This window comes from Carlito syrichta, unplaced genomic scaffold (genome assembly GCF_000164805.1).
Source record: "Carlito syrichta isolate Samal-C Ts95f unplaced genomic scaffold, Tarsius_syrichta-2.0.1 Scaffold316215, whole genome shotgun sequence".
Classification (NCBI taxonomy): Eukaryota; Metazoa; Chordata; class Mammalia; order Primates; family Tarsiidae; genus Carlito; species Carlito syrichta.
This window is the reverse complement of record NW_007260311.1, coordinates 638,761-665,520: the sequence shown is the minus strand read 5'-3', so window position 1 is coordinate 665,520 and position 26,760 is coordinate 638,761. Positions and strand designations below refer to the sequence as shown.

The 26,760-nt window shown below is 43.6% G+C and overlaps 1 protein-coding gene across 4 annotated transcripts in view; it reads left to right on the top strand.

Moving 5' to 3' along the window:
• The first annotated feature begins 3,918 nt into the window (after positions 1-3,918).
• Positions 3,919-26,760, top strand: part of LOC103276515 (cytochrome b5) — a 38,918-nt gene continuing 16,076 nt past the window's right edge. For 2 of the 4 annotated variants that reach the window (XR_002481313.1, XM_021706941.1), the window contains exon 1: positions 3,969-4,173. Coding sequence is in view for 3 of the 4 variants with exons in the window: in XM_021706941.1 (XP_021562616.1) it covers positions 4,045-4,173 (129 nt within the window). In the remaining variant the exon portion in view is untranslated. Of the gene's footprint in view, positions 4,174-26,760 lie in introns of all 4 variants that reach the window. The other 2 variants (XM_008073934.1, XM_021706942.1) reach the window with 2 other exon arrangements.

Sequence of the window (26,760 nt, the reverse complement as noted above, 5' to 3'; positions counted from 1 at the left end):
GCAAATGGGATATGGCTAAATTTCATGCTTTTTTTTTTTCTTTCTTTCCCTTCCTTTCTTTTAGGCAATCATATAAAGACTGTGACTCAAATTCTGGGTAAAGCAGTTTGAGTTAGTTACCAGTATACTGGATTGGACAAAGAATATTCAGCTGTGAAAATGTGACTGAATTATGTTAAGAGTCTTAAAAGGTAAGAGTTATTCTAACAAGATCTGTACAGTAATTTTTTTGGTCTCAATTATTTGTCCTTGAAGATAAGGTTATTGCCATTCCTTATAGTATAGGGAGGGTGTCATTTACATGAGAATTTTATCTTTTGCTTTTAAGAAGTAGCATGAAGGCCAAAATTATTTTCTTTTATACGTCTTGTTTTTAAAATGTTTTAACTTAAATAATCAGTATACAGATTGGCTGAGCAGTTTTGGTAAAAGAGAGTTGAACTTACAGAGAGGTAAAGAGGAGGAATGGTAAGGAGAGGGGAAAGGTCTGGAAAGGAAAAATTTTCAACTAGCTTTGAGACAGTATTTTGTAGCAAGACAATCTTTGATTCTTAATTTTTTTCCCTCAAGATACCAATTGAGATATGTGTCTTATTTGGATTGTATGATTTTATAGCTGTGTTCTTTTAATTTTAAAAACAACAAACTGTTTGAATGAACCCCATAATGTTTGAAAATATTATTAGCTGGAGTTCCAAAATATAACTTGGCATTCCTTTGAACTCTGAGACAGCCTATTTGTAACTAAATTTATCTAGGTTATTAGGTTTAATGTTGAAGACACACAGAGCCAATTAAACACAAGTGCTGAATAAGAATAACCTAAATAAACACAAACCCTGACAGAAACTAAAGTACATACCAAGAAAGATGTTAACCTTTGCCAAATTAAGAGAAAAATTCCCTCATCCAGTCCTTGAAGCTGAGGTCCAAACCTTGCGGCTGAGGTCGACAGGAACAAAATAATCCTCCCCAGCAGATCTTTCAACCAGGAGGGAAAAAACACCTCTTCAAACAAGAGGGGAAAATACTCTTCCCAAGTCAAATCCTCCAAAAAACCAAACTACCAAAATTAGAAGTTTGATCCAAGAGAGACTAACTGGGTGGGGGAAAGGGGGCAGCCTATGGAAGTAGGGGTTAGGGTAGGGGACAGGTCAAATGGCCCTAGTATGGGCACCTCATGCCACAGTTCCAAAGGTTAATTATTATCCCTGAGATGAGTCAGCTTTGGAATCCCACTTCTGACACTGAGTATGTTGAAGTCAAATAAAATCTAGAGACGAATCTGTACATTTAAAATGTCTTATTTCGGAAACAAGAATTACAGTTCCGGCATACACACAGACCGGTGGTCTTCAGTATGCCTGAAGAACAAAGAGAAGTTCAGAAATTTTATAAAAAGGAGAACTGTTATGTATTGTTTTGAAAGAGAATTTTGGGGAACTGGTAAGTTCTGATAGGTGAGTGATGGTGGTAGGTAAAAGTAGTCTTAAGAGGTGCAGCAGTTTGCTTCAGTAGCTATTAGATAAAACTGGTTTTAGGTTTCAGCCAGGCTTGCGGAGAATTACATTCTTGGAGCAACATTATATGTCTTTAGTGCTCACCCACCCTCTTCTCACCCCTCTTACTCCCCTCCCTAACCCCCACCCTCCTACCCACCAGCCTCTCAACTCTGTTTTAGTTGGATATGATAAGAATTACCCAACTTCTTATGATCAGCTTTCACAAGGGCAATCATGTTCGGTATTGTCTGGTTGCAGACATCTAGTGGGGGTCTTACAATGTGTCTCATGAGGGTAAGGGGGATACTACTGTATGGACATACATTAAATCTGTGTCAGTTTCCGGGTTTGAATTGTACTGTAGTTACATTAAGATGTAACCATTGGGTGAAGGTTACACAGCACTTCTCTGTATTGCATTTGCTACTTCCCATGAATCTATAATTCTTTCCAAATTAAAGTTTAAAAAAAGTACAGAACTTTCTTGGAAATCATTTCAACATATTTTTGTTGGCTGATGAGAAATAAAATATTTATATATTATATTTGAAGAATAGCTGATTAGCATTGTAGTACAAATAATGTACCTTCTTAACACTGCTAAGTCCCTTGAAATATCACTGAATAACAAAGTATTACATTTAGAAATGTTCGTTTGACATGAAAAAGAAAGAAAAAAATACTGTAAATATTCTGGAATTCTTCAAAAAATGTTTTCTTCTGGATAAGTATGCATTCCTAAGGAGGGGGTAAGCAGGAGCATTTAATATATATAGGAATTTTGCTGAGTGCCCCGAAGGGTAACTACATGTACCGTCTCTTGTGTAGTTCTTACTGGAATTAACCACCATTGCTGAAAAGGGCCTCAATAAAATAACAAAGGACTTTTTAATGTGCTGAAGTTTTTCCAGGTTTTTTCTTCTAAGCATTTGTATCATATATGATATTTAATTACATCAAGAGGGGAAGGGGGGGTTCCTTCCTGGGGAGGTATGTTTCTAGACTTCTCCAAGTTGTTCACCATTTATGGTTTACCTTAAACATACTGTTGATATAAGACACGTAAGACACTGATGGAAATTTTTGCCATGTCATTGGTCAACTGCAGAAAGTTTCTTCAGAGTTACAGACACAATTTGGACTCTTACTTTTTATGTAAAAAATAATTTCCTAGACCGGGTGCAGTGTCTTAGCCTGTAATACTAGCAGTTAGGGAGGCCGAGGTGAGAAGACTGCCTGATCCTGGGAGTCTGAGACCAGCCTGGGCAATTTGGTGAGACCTGGTCTCTACAATACATCAAAAAATAATCCGCAGTCTCGGTGGTTTAGCCTGTAATCCTGCGCCTTTGAGAGGTTGAGGTGAGTGGATTGCCTGAGCCCGAGGGTTCGAGACCCGTCTGGGCAATTTGGCAAGACCTCATCTCTACAAAAAATCAGCCGGTCGTGGTAGCGCATGCCTGTAATTCCGGCTACACGGAAGGCCGAGGCGGAAGGATCGCCGGAGCCCAGCAGGTCGAGGCTGCGGTGGTGGCCGGGAGCGGCCACTGCACTCCAGTCTGGGCGACAGAGTGAGACTCCAACTCAAAAACAAAAAACAAAAACCACGGGTGTGGTAGCGCAGGCCTGTTGTTCCAGCTACTTGGAAGGCTGAGGTGGAAGGATCGCGGATCGCTTAAGCCCAGCAGGCCGAGGCTGCGGTGGCCGTGTGCGTGCCACTGCACTTCTGCGTGGGCAACAGAGTGGGGATCCAACTAAAAATAATAATAATTATTCCCTGAATTTTTTCCCCCCGTGAGGAAGAGGCATTCCAAACCCCGAGTGGGGGTCAGTCCAGCAACATTACAGCTATTAAGGTTTGTTTTGGGGGGAGCACATTTATTTCTCAGAGGTTAAGTTGTGAAACCGTTTTAACGTGCAGGAGGCTCTCGTTGGTACCTTTGTTCATGTTGACAGTTCCCTTTGACGTCCCCTTTTCGAACTGGGAGCAGTGCTACTTTCGTTACAGATTAACGTGTGGGGCTCAGGGCTGCTTTGATTAGGAAACACCCCGCGATCCTGTGCTGAGGTCGCTGCCCTCACAAAGGTAGACTTTGCACCGGCCCCTCGCCACCGTGGCGTCCTCCTTCGCTCTCGCACGCTAAACTAGGAGGGCACCCGGACCACCCGAGCCCCGCCCTCGCCCAACCTTTCCCATTGCTTTTTGCGCAGACTCCTTCAAGCCGCGTCCCGCCCTCCGCACGCTCCAGTGGGCGGGAGATTGGGAAGGGCATCACCGGCAGCCAATCGGCGCTCGTGCGCTACACGGAGGCGCGCTGGAGTTGGAGGAGGTGAGCGGTCGCAGGCGGAGCATCTAGAGTGACGAGTATTCTGGCCAATCCTCAGAATCCGTGCTCCGACCTCGCCTCCCGCGCTGAGCCGGCCGCCCCCACCCGGGCGCAAGGTAGGCCGCGCGGGGAATGTCCCGGGCGGAGCCAGCAGAGACTGGCGCTGTGCTCCACCAGACGCGGCTGTGTTTGCCGGGCCTGGCTCACAGCGAAACGAGATGGCAGAGCAGTCGGACGAGGCGGTGAAGTACTACACCCTGGAAGAAATTAAGGAGCACAACCACAGCAAAAGCACTTGGATTATCCTGCACCACAAAGTGTACGATCTCACCAAATTCCTGGAAGAGGTGAGAGGTGATACGCGACGTCGCTCCGGCGCGGGAAGCGTGGCCCGGGTTTGGGGTTCCCTCGCGTGACCTGTCGTTCGCAGCGCTGAGGCTGCCCACTTGAGTCGGCTCCCCTGAGCCTGCACACCTGAGTCTGCGCACCCTGAGCCTGCACGTGTGTGTCCACACCTAGGGGCGCTCCGGGGCGCGTCGCCTGGCATCCTAGCCGGGTGAGCTGCGTTCGCAACACGCCGGGTGCACTTGGGTGGGAGCTGCCTGCAGAGATCTTCCCGCAGGCGTGTGCCAGAACACTTCCCTACTGATTAGGGGACGCCAGATCGTGTCTGGAGCAGCCTTTCTGGGGGATGGCACCGCTGGGTAAGGATTTCCAGTGATCTCTTTATCCTTGAGTTTGAATAGAAAGGTCTCCGTCCCCGTCCCACCAGTGTTGTTCCCGAGCGGCCAGTTGAGACTGCCCTTCCCGAGAGCTGTGAGACCCCCCCAGAGCAGATCCTGAGTTCAGAGGTCCGGTGTAGCTCGGATTGGCTCTCTCCGTTGGCACCCACAGGCCAGAGTGCGCCCACACCTCGCGTTCACCCAGAAAGGCACAGTGACTATTAACCGCATCCAGTAATGACTTGGCAACAGGGCACAGTGCTTGACTGATGAGACTGTGGAGTCAACTCCTGTTGTGTGGCTTGACCAAGCACAAAGGAAAAGGGGGGGATTGGCCGGGCGGAAACGTTCTGCCAAGTGAGACTTGACCCTTAAGCAACTTTGGAAGTTGTAAAATAACTGCTTAACCGTAATGAAAACATTCCTTTGATAAGATTCTTTGCCTAAGATTTTTGCTGTATGCTCTAAGGGTCGTAATTGTCTTGATTACTTCTGGATGTGTTTCATCACTTTGGGGGAGTTTGAGTCATAAATCTTAACACACACTTGCCCTCCTCAACTCCCCTCCCTCAAATCAATGAGAATGTTTAGTGCTAGGAATTATTTACATGGTAGTGGGAGCGTGGGGTGGGGGTGGGGGATACGGACACAAAAACAGAGGCCTGGTCTTAGCTGGATCACAATTTACATCTAGGGACTTTTGTCTTGCAGAGAACGTTAAAGAGACAAAATCCAAAAAAATATTTTTTTCTTCAAATATTGGAGTTGATGTTTATTGGTAAGACATTTCACTTTTGTCATCTGGTGGAGTGCCAGAAGATATAAAGTAGTGTTCCAACTCAGTTAGGGGTGGTTTATAGCAGGGAATCAGATCTGATCTGCCCTCTCCTTCCTGCTGGGCTACAGAGTTTGTTTGCCATTACAGTTTCTTGAACTCATAATCATGTGAGATAACGTCAGGTCTAATTGACTCTAAATGTCTACTTGCAACTCTTTCTTACTTCTGTCCTCTGGTATATGTAATTCTGAAATTTTAATGTAGTATTTGCTTTGTCTATTTGTGTCCATAAAAAATAGCAGCATTTATAAAACATTATGGAGATATTTTATGTTATGAAGCATTTGCTATTTCTTTCTTTAAAAAAATTCCAACTTCTACCTTCTAAAATGGAGTTTTATGACCTCAGCATTGTTGGCATTTTGGGCTAGATAAGTCTTTGTTGTAGGGTATGGCCTGGTTATTGTAGGATGTAGAGCGGCCTTCCTGGCCTCTACCCACTAGATGTCAGTAGCATCCTCTCCCTCCAGGTGACAACCAAAAATACCTGTATGTATTGCCAGATGTCCCATACAGCACAAAATCATTCCTAGTTGAGAATTACTAAAGTTATTGTGCATAACTTTATTTATTATTATTTTTTGAGTTGAGGTCTCACTCTGTTGCCCAGGCTGGAGTGCAGTGGCATGATCACTGTGCACCACAGCCTTGACCTCTTGAGTTTAGGCAGTCTTCCTGTTTTCCTGTCTCAGCTTTCTGAGTAGCTGGGACTACAGGTGCCCACCACCACTCTAAGCTAATTTTTGTACTATTCGTAGAGCTGGGATCTCGCAACAGCCCAGGCTGGTCTCAAACTCCTAGGCTCAAGTGATCATCCCACCTCAGCCTCCCAAAGTTGTGGGTTTATAAGCATGAGCCACTGCACCTTTATTGTACATAACTTTTAAGGGTAGCTTTTCAGAAGGAGATAATAAGGAAGAGAAGGTTATTAAAATTTACTCAAAACCATTTACTTATGCATTTTATTCTCACGAGGCAGGAAAGGGGGCATTGTGTAGAAATTTTCTGAGTAAAACCGGAAGGGACAAGAACACACTGTTCAGTAAGTAAGTTAGCGGAAAGCACATTCCTTTATTTTTCTCGAATTTTTGGATACCCTCTCTTTGAAAGTAGCTTGGAAAGGCTGCATGTCAAATAAAATGAAGAGGAAGGTGGATGACACTGGGAGAAACATAAGTTTGGTTTGGTTCTGTTGACTTTAAGGGGTTGGAGGCATCTTGAAGCATAAGGAGAACTACCTTATCTCTGCCTCCACTGTCTGCCAACATGTTGTACTAGTGGTTGGAACTTCGAAAAAGCAAGGCTACCTGACCTTTTCCTGGACCATGTCACCTTTCTCAGTGTATCCTGATTCTGTCTTTGGTTTGAGACGTTTTTCCACTTGCCAGTCTTCAGATCTGTTTTTACTTTCTGTGACCATCTCTTGCTTATTGCAGTGTCCTAGTCATTGGCTTTCCACCCAGGCCCCCAGCAAAGCCTTTCTGGCCTTTCTCTGGACTATTTAGGACTCTGCGGGTAGCTTCCTGTGCCCACGTGGTTGCATCTCACAAGGCTCTTCAGCACCATGTGATGCTCCCAGGTACTTTTGCTTCTGCCCATATTCCCCCCATTTCCATTATTATATGAGGCCAATCTCATACCTACTTATAAAAACAAAGAAATGAGCCCAGAATATCTCTGTCTTCTAACTCCTTTCCCCTGCCCTTTTTCCTTTCTGCCATCTTTTAGAGCCTCCAGAATTTCAGAAACCTTTGCATGCTAACTAAAGAATATTCTATCTTCCCTAATTTACCTGGGTATGAAAGGTTTTTCCTTCCTACCTCTAAAATGAACTTTAAGTCATTATGGGCTAGAACTCCATATATTCTAAGTTCCTCCATCCGTATGGATGAGATTTCTCATGACTGAGTGTTTCCTCCTTCTTTCAGAATAGCCTATATTTCTATGAATGTCACATTCATGTTGAGAAAATGTGTGGTGGGGTCCTGCTGTGCTACAAAGTTTAAGTCAAGAACACAGATGGAGGTTTAGTTGTTGTGCAGTGTGAACTCTGTCCTCCTGAAATGACGGCCTTCTAAAGCTGTTTTGTTGTTTAGGAGGAGGGGCAGAAACCTAAGAGGGAAGGCTGGCTTATTATTAATGGCAATCTGAACAGCAGCAGGTGCTTAGTTACTGTCTGATATTTACCTACAAGATTTTTAGCTTTATTGCCTAACATTTTGAGCTAGATTTTTTTTTCCAATCCTGAGTTCTAGTTTTTGAGTTTATATTTGTGAAATTGAGTCTTATCATATCTAATTGTATTATTAGCAGAGTTGATGATAGAACTTTGAAAGACAGTTATTTGAAATAAAAACTTAGGTATGTACAGCCAGGAGAAACAAATATTTGCATTTTTCTTTCTGTGATTTGGGTAGTGGCATTTATTTAATTGTTGTTGTTGTTTTTTGCGACCTTCTGGGCTCAGGCAATCCTTCCACCTTAGCCTCTCAGGTAGCTGGGACTTCAGGCTTGTGCCACCATACCTGGATAATTTTTAAATTTTTTTGTAAAGACGAGGTCTCGCTGTGTTGCCCAGGTCTTGAACTCCTGGGCTCAAGTGATTCTCCTCCTTGGCCTCCCAAAGTGCTGGGATTACAGGCATGAGCCACTGTGCCCGATCCGAGTTTTTAAAAAGTGCTGTAGAAGGGAGAGAAGGTATCATGTAATTAACAACAACTATATTCCTTATTGCTTTCGGTTCAAGTCAGCAGATATTTGATTTGTGAAATAGATATCATCTTGAAAAATTTTATAAGACAGAAAGTGTTTGTGTCAAGTTGCCCCCTCTCCTTGCATTATACAAATGGAAGCATGTCTCTGTAGAACATTTTCTAGTGATCATGGGATTTTGGTAGTCTTGTTTCTGAGCTTCAGATGTTCTTTAACATTATTTTGCCTCACACAGGCTGTTTACTTCTGACTCACTTTGACTTATGGAGTCTTAGGAGGGGTCTTTGTAGGCATTTACTTTTTGATATATTTCCGTTGAACGTGGCTATCTACAGTGCATAGACCAGGTGTTCCGAGACCCGAGACCACAGTCTCCCAGTGATCCAGGAAGGTGTTGAAGACTCATTGCCCTTAATTCTGAAAAAGTAAGAAGGACACATATCTCTACCCTCCTTAGGGCTGCCATATTTAGGGCTAAAATACTAAATGCCTTTGCTATTTGCAAGGACGTTTAATAGTATTCTGAATCTTAAACTACTAAAAGGATACTGTTTCTAAATATGCCTTTGATGAATCAAAAATGGGTACATTATTAATTATTATTTGATATAAGTAGTTAAGTAAATATAACTTAGAAGACATGAAGTCCATAGAAGGAAAACATGAAGGTATTGGTGGAGGTCAGTGGTGGCCTAGGCATCTTGGGTAAACAGGTGGCGATCATACATCTCACAAGGCCATCTGGGGAATGTGGACCTGTGGGCCTTTTATATATTTCTACATATATAGACCATTTTTTGTGACCTGTTGCAACTTTTGAAAAGAGGTTCCAAGAGGCCACTTTGTTTTGAAACAATAAGGAAAACACTCAAGATTCACTTTTGCTTTTTTACTTATGTTTGAGGTGGATAAGAATTGTAAATGAAGGGGCAGGATAGGTTGGGTAATCAAGGCATAAGTAATATGCTACATTCTACTTAATATGCATGTCTATTTTTCTGAAGTCCTCCTGAACCATGGAAGACAACTGCTGAGTGCTTTTTTCGTTTAGTGGCATCTGAACAGTTCTGGTTCAACTAGACATTCATAGGAAAGTATTGGATTGGGGTTAGGAAAACTAGATCGAACCTTAGACCTATTATGGAGGTGATCTCAGGGCAAGTCAGATAATTCTCTAAATCACATTCCTCTTTTTGAAATGGGGACTCTTCTGTCATCTGCATCTACCTCAGGTCTGTGAACACTAGGAGAAATAATACATGTGAAAACACTCAAAAAAGTCTGTAAAGAGATGTTACTCCAAAATCACTGTTTTTTGATTAATTAATTTTTTTCTTATAAATTATTGTTTTTTGCTATATGGTAGGTCTATTTATTTAGTGGAAACACATCTCAGAAATAATAATATTAATTAGTAAACAAAATGATTCAAAATACAAATAAGCACTTGGAATACGATTTTTCAGGAAAATGTACGTGCTTTGCATAACTGAAAGTCATCCATTTTCTGGAGCTTTTACTTTGAACTCCTGGACTCAAGTGATCCTCCTACTTTAGCCTCCCCAGTAGCTGGAATTACAGGCGTATACCTGGGATCTTACTCTGTTGCCCAGACTGGAGTGCAGTGGTACGAACACGGCTCACCACAGCCTCAACCTCCTGAGCTCAAGTGATCCTTCTGCCTCAGTCTTCCAAGCAGCTGGGACTGTAGGCATGTGCCACCATGCCTGGCTAAATTGATTTTTTTTTTTAGAGGCAAGGTCTCACTGTGTTGCCCAAGGTATACCCAGCTGAGTTTTTGATTTTTTTTGTAGAGACAGGGTTTCACTGTGCTGCAGGCCCATGCAGATCTCAAACTCCTGGCCTCAGGTGATCCCCCCTACCATAGCCTCCCAAAGTGCTAAGATTACAAGTATGAGCGACTGCGCCTGCCTGGAGCTTTTAAATATGCAACTTTATTGTTTGGAAGAAAAGAATACATGATCATTTTAAGGAATTGGATAATGTGGAAAACTACAAAGAAGAAAATCAAAGCCACTCAGAATCCCACTCTCCAGAGAGGACCACCATGCACAGTTTGATAACAGACAGCGCGCGTGCACTTGCTCATGAGTATGTTTTACATACATGGAAATAAGCTCTGCATGCTGTTCTGATACCTGTAGGCTAGGTGTGGAGGGTACCTTTTCCTGAAATGAAATGAATTTTCCTTGATGACCTCCTCATGATATAAATGGATCCTAATATACATAGTCACTCCTCTGGTGAATCTTGTGAGTGAGATTCTTAGATGATTATGGCTCACCACAACCTCAGCCTCCTGGGCTTAGGCGATCCTCCCACCTCAGCCTCCCGAGTAGCTTGGACTACAGGCATGTGCCACCATGCCTGGCTAATTTTCTAATTTTTGTAGAGATGAGATCTCACTATATTTCCCAGGCTGTTTTCAAACTCCCGTGCTCTAGCAGTCTTCTCTCCTCAGCCTCCCAAAGCACTGGGATTACAGGTGTGAGCCACTGTGCCTGACCCTCTCTTTACATTTTGATGCGTGTCACCAATGTGCCCTGGGGTGGTTTGTCCTATGGTCACTCTTGGGCTGACAGCAGTGTGTGCTTCCCCAGGCCTTAGTTCTTAGAACCTGGGAAGCTTGGCTGTATTTTACTCACTTCCTCTCATGAGTTACTTGGGTGTGTGTTTTTGTCAGAAGGGAAATGTATGGAAACATTTTGAGCACCTTTAGCTAATGAATTATTTTAAAAATGCAGCTGTAGTGAGTCTGTTCTATGAAAAAATCAGCCATAGCTACTAGCACTGGTCTGTGTCCTTGTCTGAGGGTTCAAAGCCATCAGAAAAGTGGACTGAAGCAACAGTTGAGTATATGGGCTCAAAGGCATTGCCTACTTATTAAAATATTCTTTATTTCTGTTGCCTTTGCACTTAGTTTTCTTGGAAGTACACACTTAAATATGTTTGTTTGTTTATTTATTTATTTATTTGATTTTATTGTGGAGGCGAGGTCTTACCAAGTTACCAGGTTGGTCTTGAACCCGCGGGGTCAGGCAACCCCCTCGCCTCAGCCTCCCAAAGTGCTGAGATTGCAGGCTGAGCCACAGCCCGGCCTGTTTATTTATTTATTTAAAAAAAATTTTTTTAAAAAGAGATAGGGTCTCTCTCTGTTGCCCAGGATGGAGGGCAGTGATATGCAATCATAGCTTACTATAGCCTCGAATTCCTGGGCTCAAGTAATCCTCCCATCTCAGCCTCCTGAGTAGCTGGGCCTATAGGCATGTGCCACCACGCCTGGCTAATTTTTAATTTTTATTTTTTTCTGTGGAGATGGGGTTTTGCTATGTTACCCTGACCGGTCTGGTACTCCTGGGCTCAAGTGATCCTCCTGCCTCCCAAAGTGTTGGAATTACGGGCATGAGCAACCAAGCCCAGCCCACTAAGTATTTTTATTAACTGGCTACTTGTATATAAGCTCTGACTTGGGAACCGGAAGAGTGAGTTGAAGATCAAGTGGGGATAATTATGATTGTACAAGTTAGCTAGAATCTGGCCTGTGCTGCCTGTTGGTAAGTGACCCCTGATTTGGGAATGCTGACATCTCAGTGGATGACAGCAAGAAGTTAACATTCTTATATCCATAGAAATATGTTTCTAGACAGGCCCATACCAAAGTGATAGCATTTGAACCAGCAGCACTAGGGAGACACTGGAAACATTGGAGAGAGGGTGTGGCATTCACAGCCTCTGGGCTCAGTCCAGGGTCCACTATTCATATTTGTTGGGGATGGCAGTCTCTTTGAAATGGAATAACTTGGGCTCTTCTGTAGTTGAAGGCCTTGGCAGTGTCAGTCTCCAGCCTATTTCTTTTAACGCCTTGTGTTGTTGGCAGAGCTATTGTGTGTTGTTGGCAGATCTATTCATCAAGCTTTGTGCAGCTATGTCCACAACTGGCCAGGACACAAAATCTCCAGCCTGCTTTTTTCCCTGTCCTCAACTTCTTCAGGAAGTATTAAGTAAATGTCATTCATTAATCTGCTCTCCCCACATAAAAATCCCTGGTAAGCTAGTAATAAAAGTGGACATTTACCGAATGGTTACTAACATTCAGTATTGCTAGATGGTATGCTAAGAAACTTTCACACAAAACCTTTTGCGTTTGTACTTTTAATCTTCAAAAAAACCATCTGAGGTCGATGGTGGTGGTACTTTGCTTTTTAAAGGTAAGACATTGGACTGGGCGCAGTGGCTCATGCCTGTAATTCCAACACTTTGGGAGGCAGAGGCGAAAGTCCAGGGGTTCGAGACCAACCTGGGCAACTTGGTGAGATCTCATCTCTACAATAAATAAAAAAATTAGCCAGGCATGGTGACACGTGCCTGTAGTTCCAGTTACTTGGGAGGCTGAGGTGGAAGGATCCTCTGAGCCCAGCAGGTTGAGGCTGCGGTGGCTATGAGTGTGCTACTGCACTCCAACCTGAGCGACAGAGTGAGACTCTTACTTAAAAAAAAAAAAAAGACAATGTGGCTTCAATGAGTCACACAGTCAGTAAGGAGCAAAGCCAGGTTTTAAATCTCCACAGTTCAAGTTCTTCACCACTAGTTCTGTTGTTAAGGCATGAGACCTAAGGAGTTTTGAAGGTAACTAGGATAGCTTTAAAATAAAAAGCCAAGCCAAGCATGGTGGCTTATGTCTGTAATCCCAGCACTTTGGGATGTTGAGGCAAGAGGATTGTTTGAGCCCAGGAGCTTGAGACCAGCCTGGGCCACATAGCAAGACCTTGTCTCTACAAAACATTAAAAAAGTAGTGGGCATGGTAGCACGCCTGTAGTCTCAGTTGTTGGGAGGCTGAGGTGGGAGGATAGTCTGAGCCCAGGAGGTCGGGGCTGCAGTGAGCTGTGATGGAGCCACTGTACTCCAGTATGAGTGACAGAGTGAAACCGTATCTCAAAAACAAAACAAAACAAAACAAAACAAAAAACAGAGTTGCTGGAGACTGGAGACTTTTCACCTTACTGGGGAGTTATCCATGAGAACCAAGGTGACAGCAGAGGGAATTTGTGATACAAAGATCTGAACAAAAACAAAAAGCCCTTGGAAGATAAAAGGGTAAAACTGTGCCTTCTTTTCCATCTGTTGTCATTTTACTATGTTGTCTTCTAGCAGATGAAGGAAACAGACATTCCATTTTCTCACAGAGGAGTTTTAAATAGAGAGATTCATGATGAAGTCTCCAAGGACACAGTTTGTTCTGACCCAAACAACACTCTCCACCTGGTGTGGTCTTAAGAGTCAGCATGGCTTTGGTTAAGAGAAAGATTATTTACATGAATATCAGGCATGTGTGGGGAGGTTAAATATTGTTTTGGAAATGGCCTCTTAAATCACTGCCCAGGGAGGGATGGTTCTAAGTGGAAACTGATGAGGTTCCTGCTCTGATAAATCCCTCAGTGGGTCCAGCTAATCTTCGCCTGGCCCTTCCCACTCCTTACTTCCATGATGCTGCTGTTCTGGTTTTATATTCCTTTCCTGTTCATCTGTCACAGAGGCAGTAGGTGTTAGAGCCTCTCTCCTCTCCCTGGCTCCATATTCCTCTCCTGTTGCTCTGTCACCATGGCAGTAGGTGTCAATGCCTCTCTCCTCACTCTGGCTCCATGTTCCTCCACTGTTGATCTGTCACAGTGGCAGTATGTGTTAGAGCCTCTCTCCCCTCCCTGGTTCCATATTCTTCTCCTGTTGCATCTGTCATCATGGCAGTAGGTGTTAGAGCCTCTCTCTCCTCTCCTTCTGGAGCGTACTTCCTGACAGCCTCTAGGCTCTTCAAGGCCTCCCATGGTGGCCACTGGGTGGTAAGTCCTCAGTCCTTCATCCATTCCATCAAATTGGTGGTAGTTTTATGAGTTTCTAGCTTGAGTAATATATGCTATCATTACATTAAAGAGTATAATGTCTAGAAAAAAAAAACCCCAAAAACTTTATTTTGTGGGAAGAGTTGGTTACTTCTTGGCTTAATTCCTTTCAATGATTGCCCATTGCATTTAGGATAAAATCCTCTCTTTGCCCTGGTTTAGAAAGTTCTGAGTGATCCGACCCTGCCAAACTCTCCCACCTCAGCTGGTAACTCTATCCCCCAACTGCCCACGCCCATGCCCATGCCCAATCACAGTGACCCTCTCTCTGGTTCTCAAACAAGCCAGACTTGTTTCTGCTTAAAACCTTTGTCCTACTTCCCCTCTGCCGTCTCTGCCCTGTTCAAGTCTCAGCTCAATGTCTCATCCCTAGAGACGGGAGCTCTCTGTTATGCCATCCTGGTTTGGTTCTTGCTGGTGATTAGATCAATCCATATCTGGGGTGTTTCTTGTCTGTGTGCTGCTTTCTGTCTTTACCAGAGAGCAGGGTGGGTTCTTGTGATCCTGCTGTGTTTCCTGGTCCTTAGTGAGTGCCTGGGAAGGATCCTTCCCTGGATGGAAGAGGAGAGAACCTGTGGAAGGGTACACATGCAAGCTCTGTTTGTTTACAACCTTATTTCTTTTTTTTCCTTTTTTTACACATGCATATACTAGTGCGATCTCTTCTTACTCTACAGACATTTGCCTGGACTTTTGCCCCTGAGGATTTTGCACTTAGACACTGGTGGGACTTTGTTATGAAAATCTGGGCTAGAGCGTAGTCTTAGCACAGAACTCAAGAGTGACATTGGGCCGGATGCCATGGCTCACACCTGTAATCCCAGCACTTTGGGAGACCGGGGTGAGAGGATTGCTTGAGCTCAGGAGTTTAAGACCAGCCTGTAATGTTAACACATAGTGAGACCTCGTCTCTACAAAAAATAAAAATAAAAAAATTAGCTAGGTGTGGTGGCACACACCTGTAGTCCCAGCTACTCGGGAGGCTGAGACAGGAGGATTGCCTGAGCCCAGGAGATTGAGGCTGTGGTGAGCTTTGATCGTGCCTCTGCACTTCAGCCTGGGCAATAGAGGGAGACCCCAACGCCCTCTCCATGCCTAAAAATAAGAGTGACATTGGCAGAGCTCCCATAAGTCAGTAGAAAGAGAGGACAAACAAAGATGAGGGAAGACTGTGGTATGCATTTTCCAGTCTCTTCCTCCCTAAAGCCAGTGCCTCTGTGTGAGCATGAGGTCTTGCTCCCTCCTCACTCAAGGATGTTTCCTCAGACAGTCACTGCTCTCTCTTCTTCAGAATCCAGCCGCCTCTTCTGATCCTCACCATACTAGATTATCCTCATCGGTATTGTGCTGTTTTTCCTCACCTCGTGCAGTATACACAAACCTCCCTTGACTGTCCTGCCGCCTTCAGTACTTCCTCATTTTTCTACTCCCATATGTAGTAGAACCCTCTGGCAGGGTTGTAAAGCCTGCTGTCTTCAAGTTGCTAGCTCCATTCTCTTTTCAACCACACCGGTTTACCAGAACTGCTCTTGCCAAGGTATCCCCTGATACCATGTGTCAGTTTCGCTCACTCGATGTCTCAGCAGAACATGACCTGGATGCTTACCCATCTTGGAAATGCTTCTCTTACTTGGAGTCTAGAATGCCATTGTCCCCTGGTTTCCTCTTGCCTCCTTGGTCACGCCTTCTGCCGCCTTTTCTGACTTTTTCTCCCTGTCCTCAGTGTTGGAGGTCCTGGGCGCCCCACCCAGAGGTGTGGCTCTGAATATGCTGATGAATCCTGGATTGTCATGTCCAGGCCAGTTAGGCCTCTTTCCTGACCATTGGGTCCTTGTATCCCACAGGTCACTTCATGGCTCCACTGAGATGTCTGATAGGCTCTTCAAGCCTAACATAGGAAAAATCAGACTGATTCTCCGTTCGTATCCTTCCCCATCTCAGTTGATGGTAGTTCCATCCTTCCAGGCCACAAACCTGGGGGCATCCTGGACTGTTCTTCTCTCACCCCACATTCAATCTACCAGAACATTCTGCTGGCTTCTCTTTCCTTGTATGGACAGAATCTGATCAATTTTTGCCCCTTCTACTGCTATCCCCCTGGTCTGAGCTACCATCTTCTCTCACCTGGTCCCCCTTGGCCCTGACAGTGTGTTCTTGCCACAGTAGAGGGATATTTTAAAATGTAAGTCACATTGTGCCATTATATTGTTTAAACCCTTCAATAACTAATTACACTACCCAGTTTTAAGACTTAGGATATGGCAGTGGCAGTCAGGAAAGTATGGATCTGGCAGAGAAATGTGTATATAGATCACAGCAGCTGAATAGGGAACTCAGGAATGGCCCCACACAAATATTTCCAACTGATTTTTGACCGAAATGGAAAAACAATTTGATGGGGGAAGGATAGTCTTTTAAGCAAATGGTTCTGGGACAACTGGACATCAATAGCCAAAAAATATAAAGCTTGATTTTAATATGACACTTTATATAAAAACTAACTCAGAATGGATCATAGACCTGAATATAAAATGTAAACATTTTTGAAGAGACTCAGGATTAGGCAAATAATTCTTATACAGTGAAAGTATGATCCATGTTAAGTTCTTTGTACTGGGAAGTTATTTCCCTCAAGTAATACCCACCTCTCTCCTTTACCTCCTGTGACTATTCACTGAATATCATCTCAGTGAGGCATATCCTGGCCGTGTTTAAACCTGGGAGTCTCCCTAGCCTGTACACTCCTGAGCCTAATTACTTGGCTCATTTTTTCCCCTATAGCACATATCACCTTGTAACCATTTACTTGTGTTTTTGTTTGTCTGTCTCCTTCCACTAGAATGTATGTTCCATAAATGCCGAATTTTTTGTTTTATTCACTGATATAGTCCAGTATCTAAAACAATGCTGGCATATAGAAAGGACTCAACATTTCTTAATTAAATGAATAATTAAAAGTTTATAGGTACACCAGCTTGGTAGCTCACGCCTATAATCCCAGCACTTTGAGAAGCCAAGGAAAGAGGATTGCTTAGGGGTAGGAGTTCAGAAGTAGCCTGGGAAACATAGCAAGACCCTGTCTACAAAACATTTTAAAGTTTACCAAGTGTGGTGGTATGCAGCTTGTAGTTCCAGCTACTTTCAAGGCTAAGATGGGAGGGTTGCTTGAGGCTAGGAGTTGAAGGCTGCAGTGAGCTATGATTGCACAACTGCATTCCAGCCTGGGTACAAAGCAAGACCCTGTTTCCCCAACACCCCCAAAAGAAAAAAAAAAAAAAAAAAAAAAAATATATATATATATATGAATGAACGGGGGGGCAAAAAACCTAGAATTAATCTTTTTGGAGGATGGGCTTCTAGTAGTACAGTTGGAATTTGTTTCTCCAGATCAAACAGTCAACCATAGTTTTTATCTGGACATTTTGAGAGGTTGCATCACGATTTGCAAAAGAAACGTCCTGAATTGACTGGTTCTTCCACCATGAAAATGTACCTGCCCACAGTGTTCAGCAGTTTTTGACTGAAAATCGGCATGACCCCCATACCCCTCCCTATTCACTTGATCTCTCCCCGAGCGACTTTTTTGTTTGTTTGTTTCCCAGGATGAAAAAAGTTCTCAAAGGGAAACGTTTTGCTGATGTGGAAGAGGTGAAACAAAAAATGGCAGAAACACTGAAAGGCATCAAAATTGATAAGTTCAAAAACTGTTTTGAGCAGTGGGAAAAGTGTCTTGTTAGGTGTATTGCATTAAATGGAGAGTAATTTGAAGATGATGAAAGTTTAAACATGTAAGAATAAATACACGATTTTTAATAAATTCTGGGTTTTTTGATACCCCCCCATGTGTGTATGTTTATAAGTGTAAAATAATAGAAAATTGATACAGAATGACTGTTGGGCTAGATTGAATAGCTTTCTAACAACTTGTTTTATTTTTCTGTTGTCCCACCTGTGTGTTTCAACCTAACTTATTATTAACACTAGATATAAAAGGAAAAAGAGGCCTAATTATTTGGTATTGTGGGGGGAAAGATACAAATGATGCCACTATCAATCCTTTCCTTCTGCCTTTGGTCTTGATGAAGGCCATTCTGTCATTTCATCTTTTGGCCATTCTCAAGACTGATCGTAGTTAGAATAACAGCCCCTCTTTCATCATAACTCACCTGCCACTGGGCTCCCCCGTTATGGTGACTTTGGGTATTCTTATGTGGACATTGGATTGAATTGGATCACAAAGCAGGAGGGACACTATGGCAACACTGTGCCACAGTGCCCCCTGCTCTTTTCTCTAAAAGCAGTCCTGGCCCTGGCCCTGGCTCTGACCCAAGGTCATCATGTCAGAATCGGGAGCTTATATATTCTTCAGAAAGTATTCGCTGTCACCAGTTAGCTCACTGCTTTATTTTACCTAATTTGACAAGTTTAGTAATGGTAGAATTTAAAATATTCTTCAGGGCATGGTGACCAAGCCTTAGATTCATGGTACATTTTAGACCAAACATTTACTATTTCAATTCTAAAAATAGTTTACAAAAATCTTGCTTCTCTTTTTCAAGGAGACGAAATCATAACAGCATTCTGCAGGGTAATTGCCAACGAACAAGCCGACATCTGCAAGACCTATCTGCCCTTGTCTGTTCTTACTGACCTTTAAGAACGATCTCATGTAGAAATGTTTGTTCTCTTTATAACAAGAGGTTTCTGTTGGCTTTTGCAATTTGGTTCTGTGGCTCAGTAGAGTCCGGCGTAGTTGATTAAATCCATAGAAACCACTGGAAGTTGGTGGGGGGTGGTAAAAAGGGGGAGCTCTTTGGGTTTTGGTGCTGGAATTGGCCTTCAACAATTTCCAGGAACCAGGAACTTTGCCCAGCACTAAACACAGTTCTTGGGGGCAATATAAAATCTCTTACATGCCAGACATTCTGCTAATTAATTGGGTGACTGCCAGATAGACTATGCCTGAGGGGCACCAAGAACCATCTGGACTAGATCTGTGTTAGCAGATCTTGGGGAAGTTGCTCTCTTCTCAGTCCATACAGTGACTAAGAGAGCTGGTGTGAAGTCACATTGCCCAAGACAGGCCTAGGGTCTCCCGTAACTAACTCTGCTGCCTGTGCTCAGCCTCTTCATCTGTGAAGTAGGGATGGCCATGGTCATATCCACCTCTCAGGTTTGTGGGCTTTGGCAGGGTCAACACAATGGGTTCAGAACACTGCCCAGTATGTGTTTGCTAAACATTTCCCAGTTATTAGTCATGATGTCCTCCTAGACTTTTCTCCCAGCTGCTAGAGAAGAAAAGAGAGAAATTAAAACCAGAGGATAACAGAAGACACAGAGTTATTCTGGGCTGTGAAGTGCAGAGGTCTTTGGCAACAACTTAGGGCTCTGTCTTCCTACTTGGCTTGTTTTTCACTGGAAACACAGCCCTCCTCTACCCTGCATAGTCACCGCCAGATCCTCTGCAGTGATTGTAGTCACTATGGGTCTGGCACAGGCTGTTCTCTCCCGCCTCAGGGCCTTTGTGGATTTCTTGGGTTTGGAATACTGCTCTTTGCTCACCTTGCAAACTCCTGTTGAGACTTTCACAGGGAGTCTGAAAGCCGCCTCGCCAGTGACCCCTCCCTGTCCTGTTCTCTACTTCACGCTCCTGGGAGTTGATCCCTCCATCTTTTGTGCTGTGGCTTCTGGACCTGGTGCTCCCTACATTTAGCGATTTGTGTACATGCCATTTCCTTGTAAGACTCTGCCTTCTTGAGGGTGGGTCCGTGACTTTGCCCTCTTGGTGGCAACAGAGCGTGGCTTGGCATCGGTCAGATGCCCAAGTGAGTGGGGCGAAGTCTCATGAACTGGCTGGGGACCTGCATGGAGGGGTCTCATTTTAGCTTCATCCCATGATTTTCAGAGTTGGGGCAGGGGGCAGAGAGGAATTCTAATGATGCTTGTGAGGATTCTGTGGAGGGTATACACACATGCCGACGCCAGCCCCACTGCAGAGTCCAGAATGAAGCAGAACACAAGTCCGATGAACTCAAACCACATCTGAGGCCATCGCCCTTTGGTGTCTTAGGAAAACAGTATCTAGAAATGATAGAAAACACTTGGTTGGGCCACCTAGCTATTTTATTCTAAATCTTGCACAAATTGCTCACTCTCCAGACTCTTTTGGATTGTTTTCATTTTGCTAAATTATTGCAGATAAGCTCTTTAAATACTTTTTTTTTTTTTTGCCTAGTCATTGTTTATGGACAATTCTTTGCCTCACCTTATTTGGCAGTGCTTAGTGTTTGGAAAGAAAGATCCTGTTTAAAACTCCAGGATTGATGGACTTTGGTTGGTCACGTTGCATTACATTTAGATGAAAAAGGTTTTCCTTTGGTGGTGGTTGTCCTTTGTTTTTTGCTTGATTATGCAAACCGTCAAGGGAGTGACTTTGATCCAATGCCTATTGCAATACTGTAGTGTAGCTTTGGCTTTTTTACAGGAATAACATGTAGTCATGTGGAGCCCTGACAGAAGTTGTGGGTACCCCCTATCTCTCCCTTTCTCCCTGTCTTCCTCTCTTTCTTTCTATATGTGTATGTATGTGTCTCTTTTGAATCCTTCTTAGTTGGTAAGGCCCAGGAAGGCAGGGCAAATGACGAAACTTCCTGAAGCTTAGAAGTGGGCGATTTCCCCCAAAATTGTCAAAAGGGAAATTTATAGAAAAACTTTATTTTTAAAACGTCTTTTGTATTAAAGACACTTTGTTCAGAAATATGAAAATGGTCATTTAATTTGCAGGTTCAAAAAAGGGTCCGGGGTGTGAACTCTAAAATTCAGAAACCCAAGTCCTGGTGCTGCCTTCTCCGTGGCTGTCCATGTGATCCCGAGAGTCATTTCTCTGGGTCCCAGTTTCGCCATCTGTGAGTTTTGGATGCTGGGTCTCTGAAGGTCTTTTAAACTCTAAGCTTCTGAGAGTTGACCCCTCAGCCAGCTGTTTTGAATCAGGATCTCCAGCTCAGCGATGTGCTTTGAATGCCAGGCTCACAGATGCTACAGAGGACAGTCAGACTTTGCAGGAAGCCAAGAGGAGTTAATTATTAGGCTGGAGCCTGTGATAGGTTGAGGGGGAAAGGTGGGGTTGGAGAAGCCTCCAGACTGGGTCAGAACTGGTGAGTAGCACCAGTGTTTGTGTGTTTGGTCTGCATAACCCCGGTCCTTCCTGGCCACCCTCCTCTATGGTGATGGACTTTGGCATATTCCATGTGCCACTCCCCTCTTCAGCTTATTCCTCTCTATTGATCTGCTCTCTTGATTCAAACCCTAGCTGTCTTCAAGAGGCCTAGGTCATTTCCTGATATCTCCTACTTTCCCAGACTCATGCTCTGTTCAGTCAGCAATTCAGATGGCCCCTTCATATTTCTCTAATTTTTGGTGTGTGTCCAGACTTGCCCTGACTTGGTTTTAAGTTTCTTGAGGCTCGGGACTGCTTATTCATTTCTTTTTTGTGTTTCTGCACTTTAGTACATTGCCTGGCATGTTGTGTTTCGTGGCTAAATGATTGATGTAGTGATTAGGGTTAGGCTCAGAAGAGCCCCAGATAAATGACTTACGCAGGCCTGAAATTTATTTGTCCTGAAGAGGCAAGCTTTGCCGCCAGGGCTGTGTTACCAATGAGACTGTGGATAGCAGTGTCCCATCTCATTCCTGGGCCAGCCCTGGTGATAGCCATCATCCTCATACTCAGAGGCAGAGAGATGAAGGGAGAGCAGAAGGGGCATACCACGCTAAAGGGAAGACTTCTGGAAGATCATTTCATTCCATTAGCTAGAGTTTAATCATATGGAATATCTAACTGCAAGGGAGGCTGGGGGGTATCTCCAATATCTTTATTTACGAGCCATTCCCAGTTAAAAGTTTAAGTATTAGGGAGGAAGGGAGAAGTGGACATTGGAGAACTGAGCAGTAACCCCCACTCCCTGCTCCCACTTGACTTGGTCATTCAGCTGAGGGTACCTCCAGTGCTGTGTAGATTTTGATGCTCTCTCTGTTAAGAAATCCAAGAGGCATTTGATTTGGCTGCAGAAGTCCACCATTATAGGTTGCTGAGTAGAGTAAAAGAAATGGTCAGAGCAGTATTTAAGGAGCAGTATGCCAGCAGTAACACAGAAGAGTAATAAGAATGGGTGAGGGCTTGGAGCTAGGAGGACCAGTCCAGTAGCTGGGGCTGTGACCTGGACGAGAAGCCCCCCCGGCTTCATTTCCAAGAGTGGAAAGCTTTACTGTCCCATGAGCAAGACCACCTAGACTTTGAGATTTTATAACTTGTTTTTCCAAAACCACTAAAATGTAGGAATTCCAGGGGTTCAGGGCAACACTAAACAAAAATATTTTGTATCAAGCCTGAGACAGTCTCATTTGATGAAATTCTTTGTGTTAAAGAGAAATATAGCAGGCAAAGATAATTCCAAAAATATAACTTATACCCAGTTCTATTTTCTGGGTGGGATATCTTAAGGAACTGTATTGCACGTAAACTTCAGGTCAAGTTCTTTTTCTGATGACCTGGTGTGGAAACCATTGAGCTCCATGGTCTTAGGAGGCCACCATATCTCAGCGAGGTTCTTAGAGCTTGGGTGTAGAGGAAGCCTATACTGTGGTCTTAGCGGGTTAGGGGGGCACTGAGGGTAGAGCTGTCCCTGATGAACTTGTCATCTCCTGAAGGAAGCAATCCCAGGAGCAGGTGAATGCCACCTGCAAGAATGTTCTTCAGATGAAAGCAAATTCCTACCACTAGGAGTATTTGGAAAGGAGGTGGCTGGTTCTGGCTAGGCTGGCTTCATATTAAAGAGCCACATGTTGGTCATTGGCGTTAAGTATGTTGGTCTCTCCCAGCAAGCAACTCAGCAGTGATTACCTGAACACACTGGCTTGACACCATTAAGTAAAGATGAAATAAGAATCTGAGCTTATTTCTGTTGGTGAGCATTGTCCAAAAGACTGTAAGTAGTGCTGAATTCATAATGGGTATTTAGTGCCCCATGAAGAATATTTTATCAAGTTTGTAATCCAGTGTTTTCTTCCTCAAAGGACTATACCCTTGAGATCACCAAATACTGAATGGGTTCACCAGAACCCTGGATTGGTTTGAGCTGAGGGGTGACCTTACTCTTCTGTTTATCATTCAGAACATGGAGAGTTCTTCTGTTGCCCTTTCTCCTAACCGAAATGACCTGCCTTTTCCTTGAACTTACTGATACTGTTTATTATTCATCGTTTCATTTTTTTTCCTGATTTGTATTCCTCTCATTTTTGTATGTACATATTTGGTAAACTTTTGATTTCGATAAATCCTCAAATTTACCAGAAAAATTACAACTGTATTTCTCACATTAAATAAGTTGTAACTGAAAAGGTTAAGACACCACTTCAGACCTTTAGTGATTGTAAGGCAAGGACTTATGCCATAAAGCTATTAATTCATATTAAATTAATATCAATAAAGTAACTGTGTTATGCAAGCCTTCATTGCACTGTCATTTTGTAGACAAGGACATCTTCACTTTACCTTTCATGCCTTGGGGTTGAGAAGATGGAAAAACAGGTCTGGCTTGATCCTAAAACCTGCCATGTAGTGACAGAGTCTCATTTGGTTCTTGGCCTCCTTCAGCCTTTATGTTGACCTCTCCTAGGATGAGCTGGTTGACAAAAGCTTTTTCTGCCAGAGCAGTTTGGTTTGTGCCGAACTTTAGTCTGGAGGTACATTGTACAGCGTGGTGACTGTGGTTGATGATAAAGCATTGTGTACTTTCTAGGAGAATAGATCTTGAATGTTCTCACCATAAAAAGTTGATAAGTGTGTGAAGAGATGGCTATGTTAATTAGCTTGATTGGATCATTTCACAAGGTATACACGTATCAAAACGTTGCACTATCTGACTTAAATGCATCCACTCACCACACTCAGCCAAGGACCTCATTCACTCCTGCCCTTAGAGAGAGTCACTCAGATCCACACTTCAGCAGAATTACAGGTCCTTATGTGTTTAGCACCTACGGGATCATTCATAAATAGTCAAAACTGCAAGACTCTTTCCTGTTATTTCTTTAACCCCAAATGAATTGTGTGCTTCCTCAGAATCAAATCACATTGACTTTTATTTGTTTGTTTGTTTATTTATAGACAAGATGCAATCTCTTGCCCAGGCTAGAGGGCAGTGGCACAATCATAACTCACTGCAGCCCCCAACTCCTGGCCTCAAGTGATCTTCTTTTCTCTCTCCCGAGTAGTTGTGCCTACGAGGTGTGCTACCATGCCAGCTAACTTTTACATTTTTGTAGAGAGAAATTCTTGCTGTGTTGTCCAGGCTGGTCTTGAACTCCTAGAGTCATATGTGCTGGGGTTACAGGCATGAGCCACAGTCCCCAACTGACAGTACAATGTTTTGATTAATGAATCAGACAACTTTGTTAAATATGAAGTCCTGTGATGTGAATAGTAAGAATATGATAGCTCAGGGAAAGGAGAGTGGTATGAACTGGCATAGTGGAATGAGCTAGTTCTCATCACCACTGAACAGGTTGTATATAATAGTTCCAAAGACTAATTGACCTGTGTATCTCACTTATTTATCCAACAAATACTTAGAAGCATTGAACTAGGCATTGAAGAGAGAGTTATGACCAAGATGGACAAGACTCTGTCCCCATGGATCTTAGAAACAAATTGTTGTGAAATGCAGTCATCCCTCAGTAGCTATGGGGGACTGGTCCCAGGACCTCACTCAGGTACCAAAATCCATGGAGACTCAAGTCCCTGATATAAAATGAGGTAGTATATAACCTACATACATCCTCCTGTGTATTACTGTAAATCATCTCTAGATTATTTGATAATGCTAGGTAAATAGTTGTTATTCTGTATCGTGTAGGGAATAATGGCAAGAAAAAATGTCTGACATGTTCAGTACAGAAGCTTTTTTTTTTTTTTTCTGAATATTTTCTGTCCGTGGTTGGTTGAATTCATGGATGTGGAACCTTCAGGTAGGAGGGCCCACTCTGACTTTGGGTGATAATAAGTATTATACTATGAGTGATGGCGAGGGCTGGAAGTTCTCTTCTTTTTTTTTTTTTGGAATTGGAGTCTCTCTCTGTTGCCCAGGCTGGAGTGCAGTGGCATGCTCACGGCCACTGAATTTTCAACCTGATGGACTCAGGTGATCCTCCCTCCTCAGCCTCCCAAGTAGCTGGAACTAGAGGTGCACACCACTATGCCCAGCTAATTTTTTGAATTATTGTAGAGACAGGGTCTTGCCAAGTTGCCCAGACTGGTCTCAAACCCCTGGGCTCAGGCAGTTCTCTCACCTTGGCCTCCCCAAGTGCTGGGATCACAGGCATGAGCCACCTCATTGGTCTGGATGTTCTTTAATTGTGATGGGAACCTGTTATCCTCAGTCTATCACTGAAGTCGTGGCTATTTCATCTTTGAAACTCTTCTGCTCTACCTTTCACCTCTATGCACCTCCATTACCATCACCTATCCTAGACCACACTAGCTTGATCCCTTTCCTAAGTTACCATCGTCATCCTCCAAAAGTCTGCATGGCATGGGAATGTGAGGGACATTGATGGTAGGAAGGAATGAAGAAAGCAGGGGACCAGCTAGTAGACAGTTGTAGTTGTTCATGTGAGATATGTTGGTGTGTTGGTCTAGTGTGGTGGCAGGGGAAGCAGTGAGAGGTGGTTAGCTTGTGAATCTCTTCTGAAGGTGACCAACTGGGCTGCTGATGGAATGGAATGAGAAAGAGAGAGGAATAAAGGTTTGTTTTTTTTTTCCTAGGTTTTTGGCCGCAGCAACTGGGAGCGTGGTAGCAACATTTACTGGGAATGGAACGACTCAAAAGGAGTGCATTTTGGGAGTTGGGGAGGTGAAACATTCAGTTTGTCAAGTTCTATTTGGGATGTACCAGACAGTGAGTGAAGGTGCTGAGTAACCTGTGGCATGTGGGAGGACCCTGGGACTTTTACCTGCGTTCCCTAGGGGACAGGCGGGAGACTAGATAAGGTCACCTGGAGACAGATGTACAGACAGGGAAGGTGGTGAGGGCTGAGGATTGAGCCCCAGAGTGTTCTGTGTCTAGAAACAGGGAAGATCAGGAGATTGTGGTGACTGGGAAGGGGACAGGGAAACCAGAAGAGCCCATTCTCCTGGGAGTCAAGTGAAGGAAGCGATTCAAAGAGGAGAGTCCACTGTGCAAAATTCTGCTGAGAATGTTTATACTGTGAGAATGTTTATACTGTAAAAAAATTCTGCTGAGAATGTTTATACTGTGAGAATGTTTATACTGTAAAAAGCCAGGTATAGTTTCAGGAGTTGGAATCCCAGTGCTTTGGGACACTGAGGCAGGAGGGTCACTTGAGACCAGGAGTTTGAGACCAGCCCGGGCATCGTAGACTCTGTCTCTACAAAACAAAACCAAATGCAGGGATGTACCATGTCTTCCTGAAAGTACCCTTGGTGTTGTGTAGGGGTGTGGCAGTTAATGTCTACTGAATATAGACTGGGCCAACCTTTTAAAACATTTCCTGTATCTTAACTTTAAATTATGGTGTACAAAGCGAACTTCATCTCCAGGTGCTTATTGGTTTTCCCTGACTTGTACCTAGGGATTCTCAGGTACTGTCAGGAGCTAAGTATGGGTGGGTAACTTACAAAGTAGAGGTTTCACAAAGCATAGAGAGGGCATCATGGACTTGCAGGATAT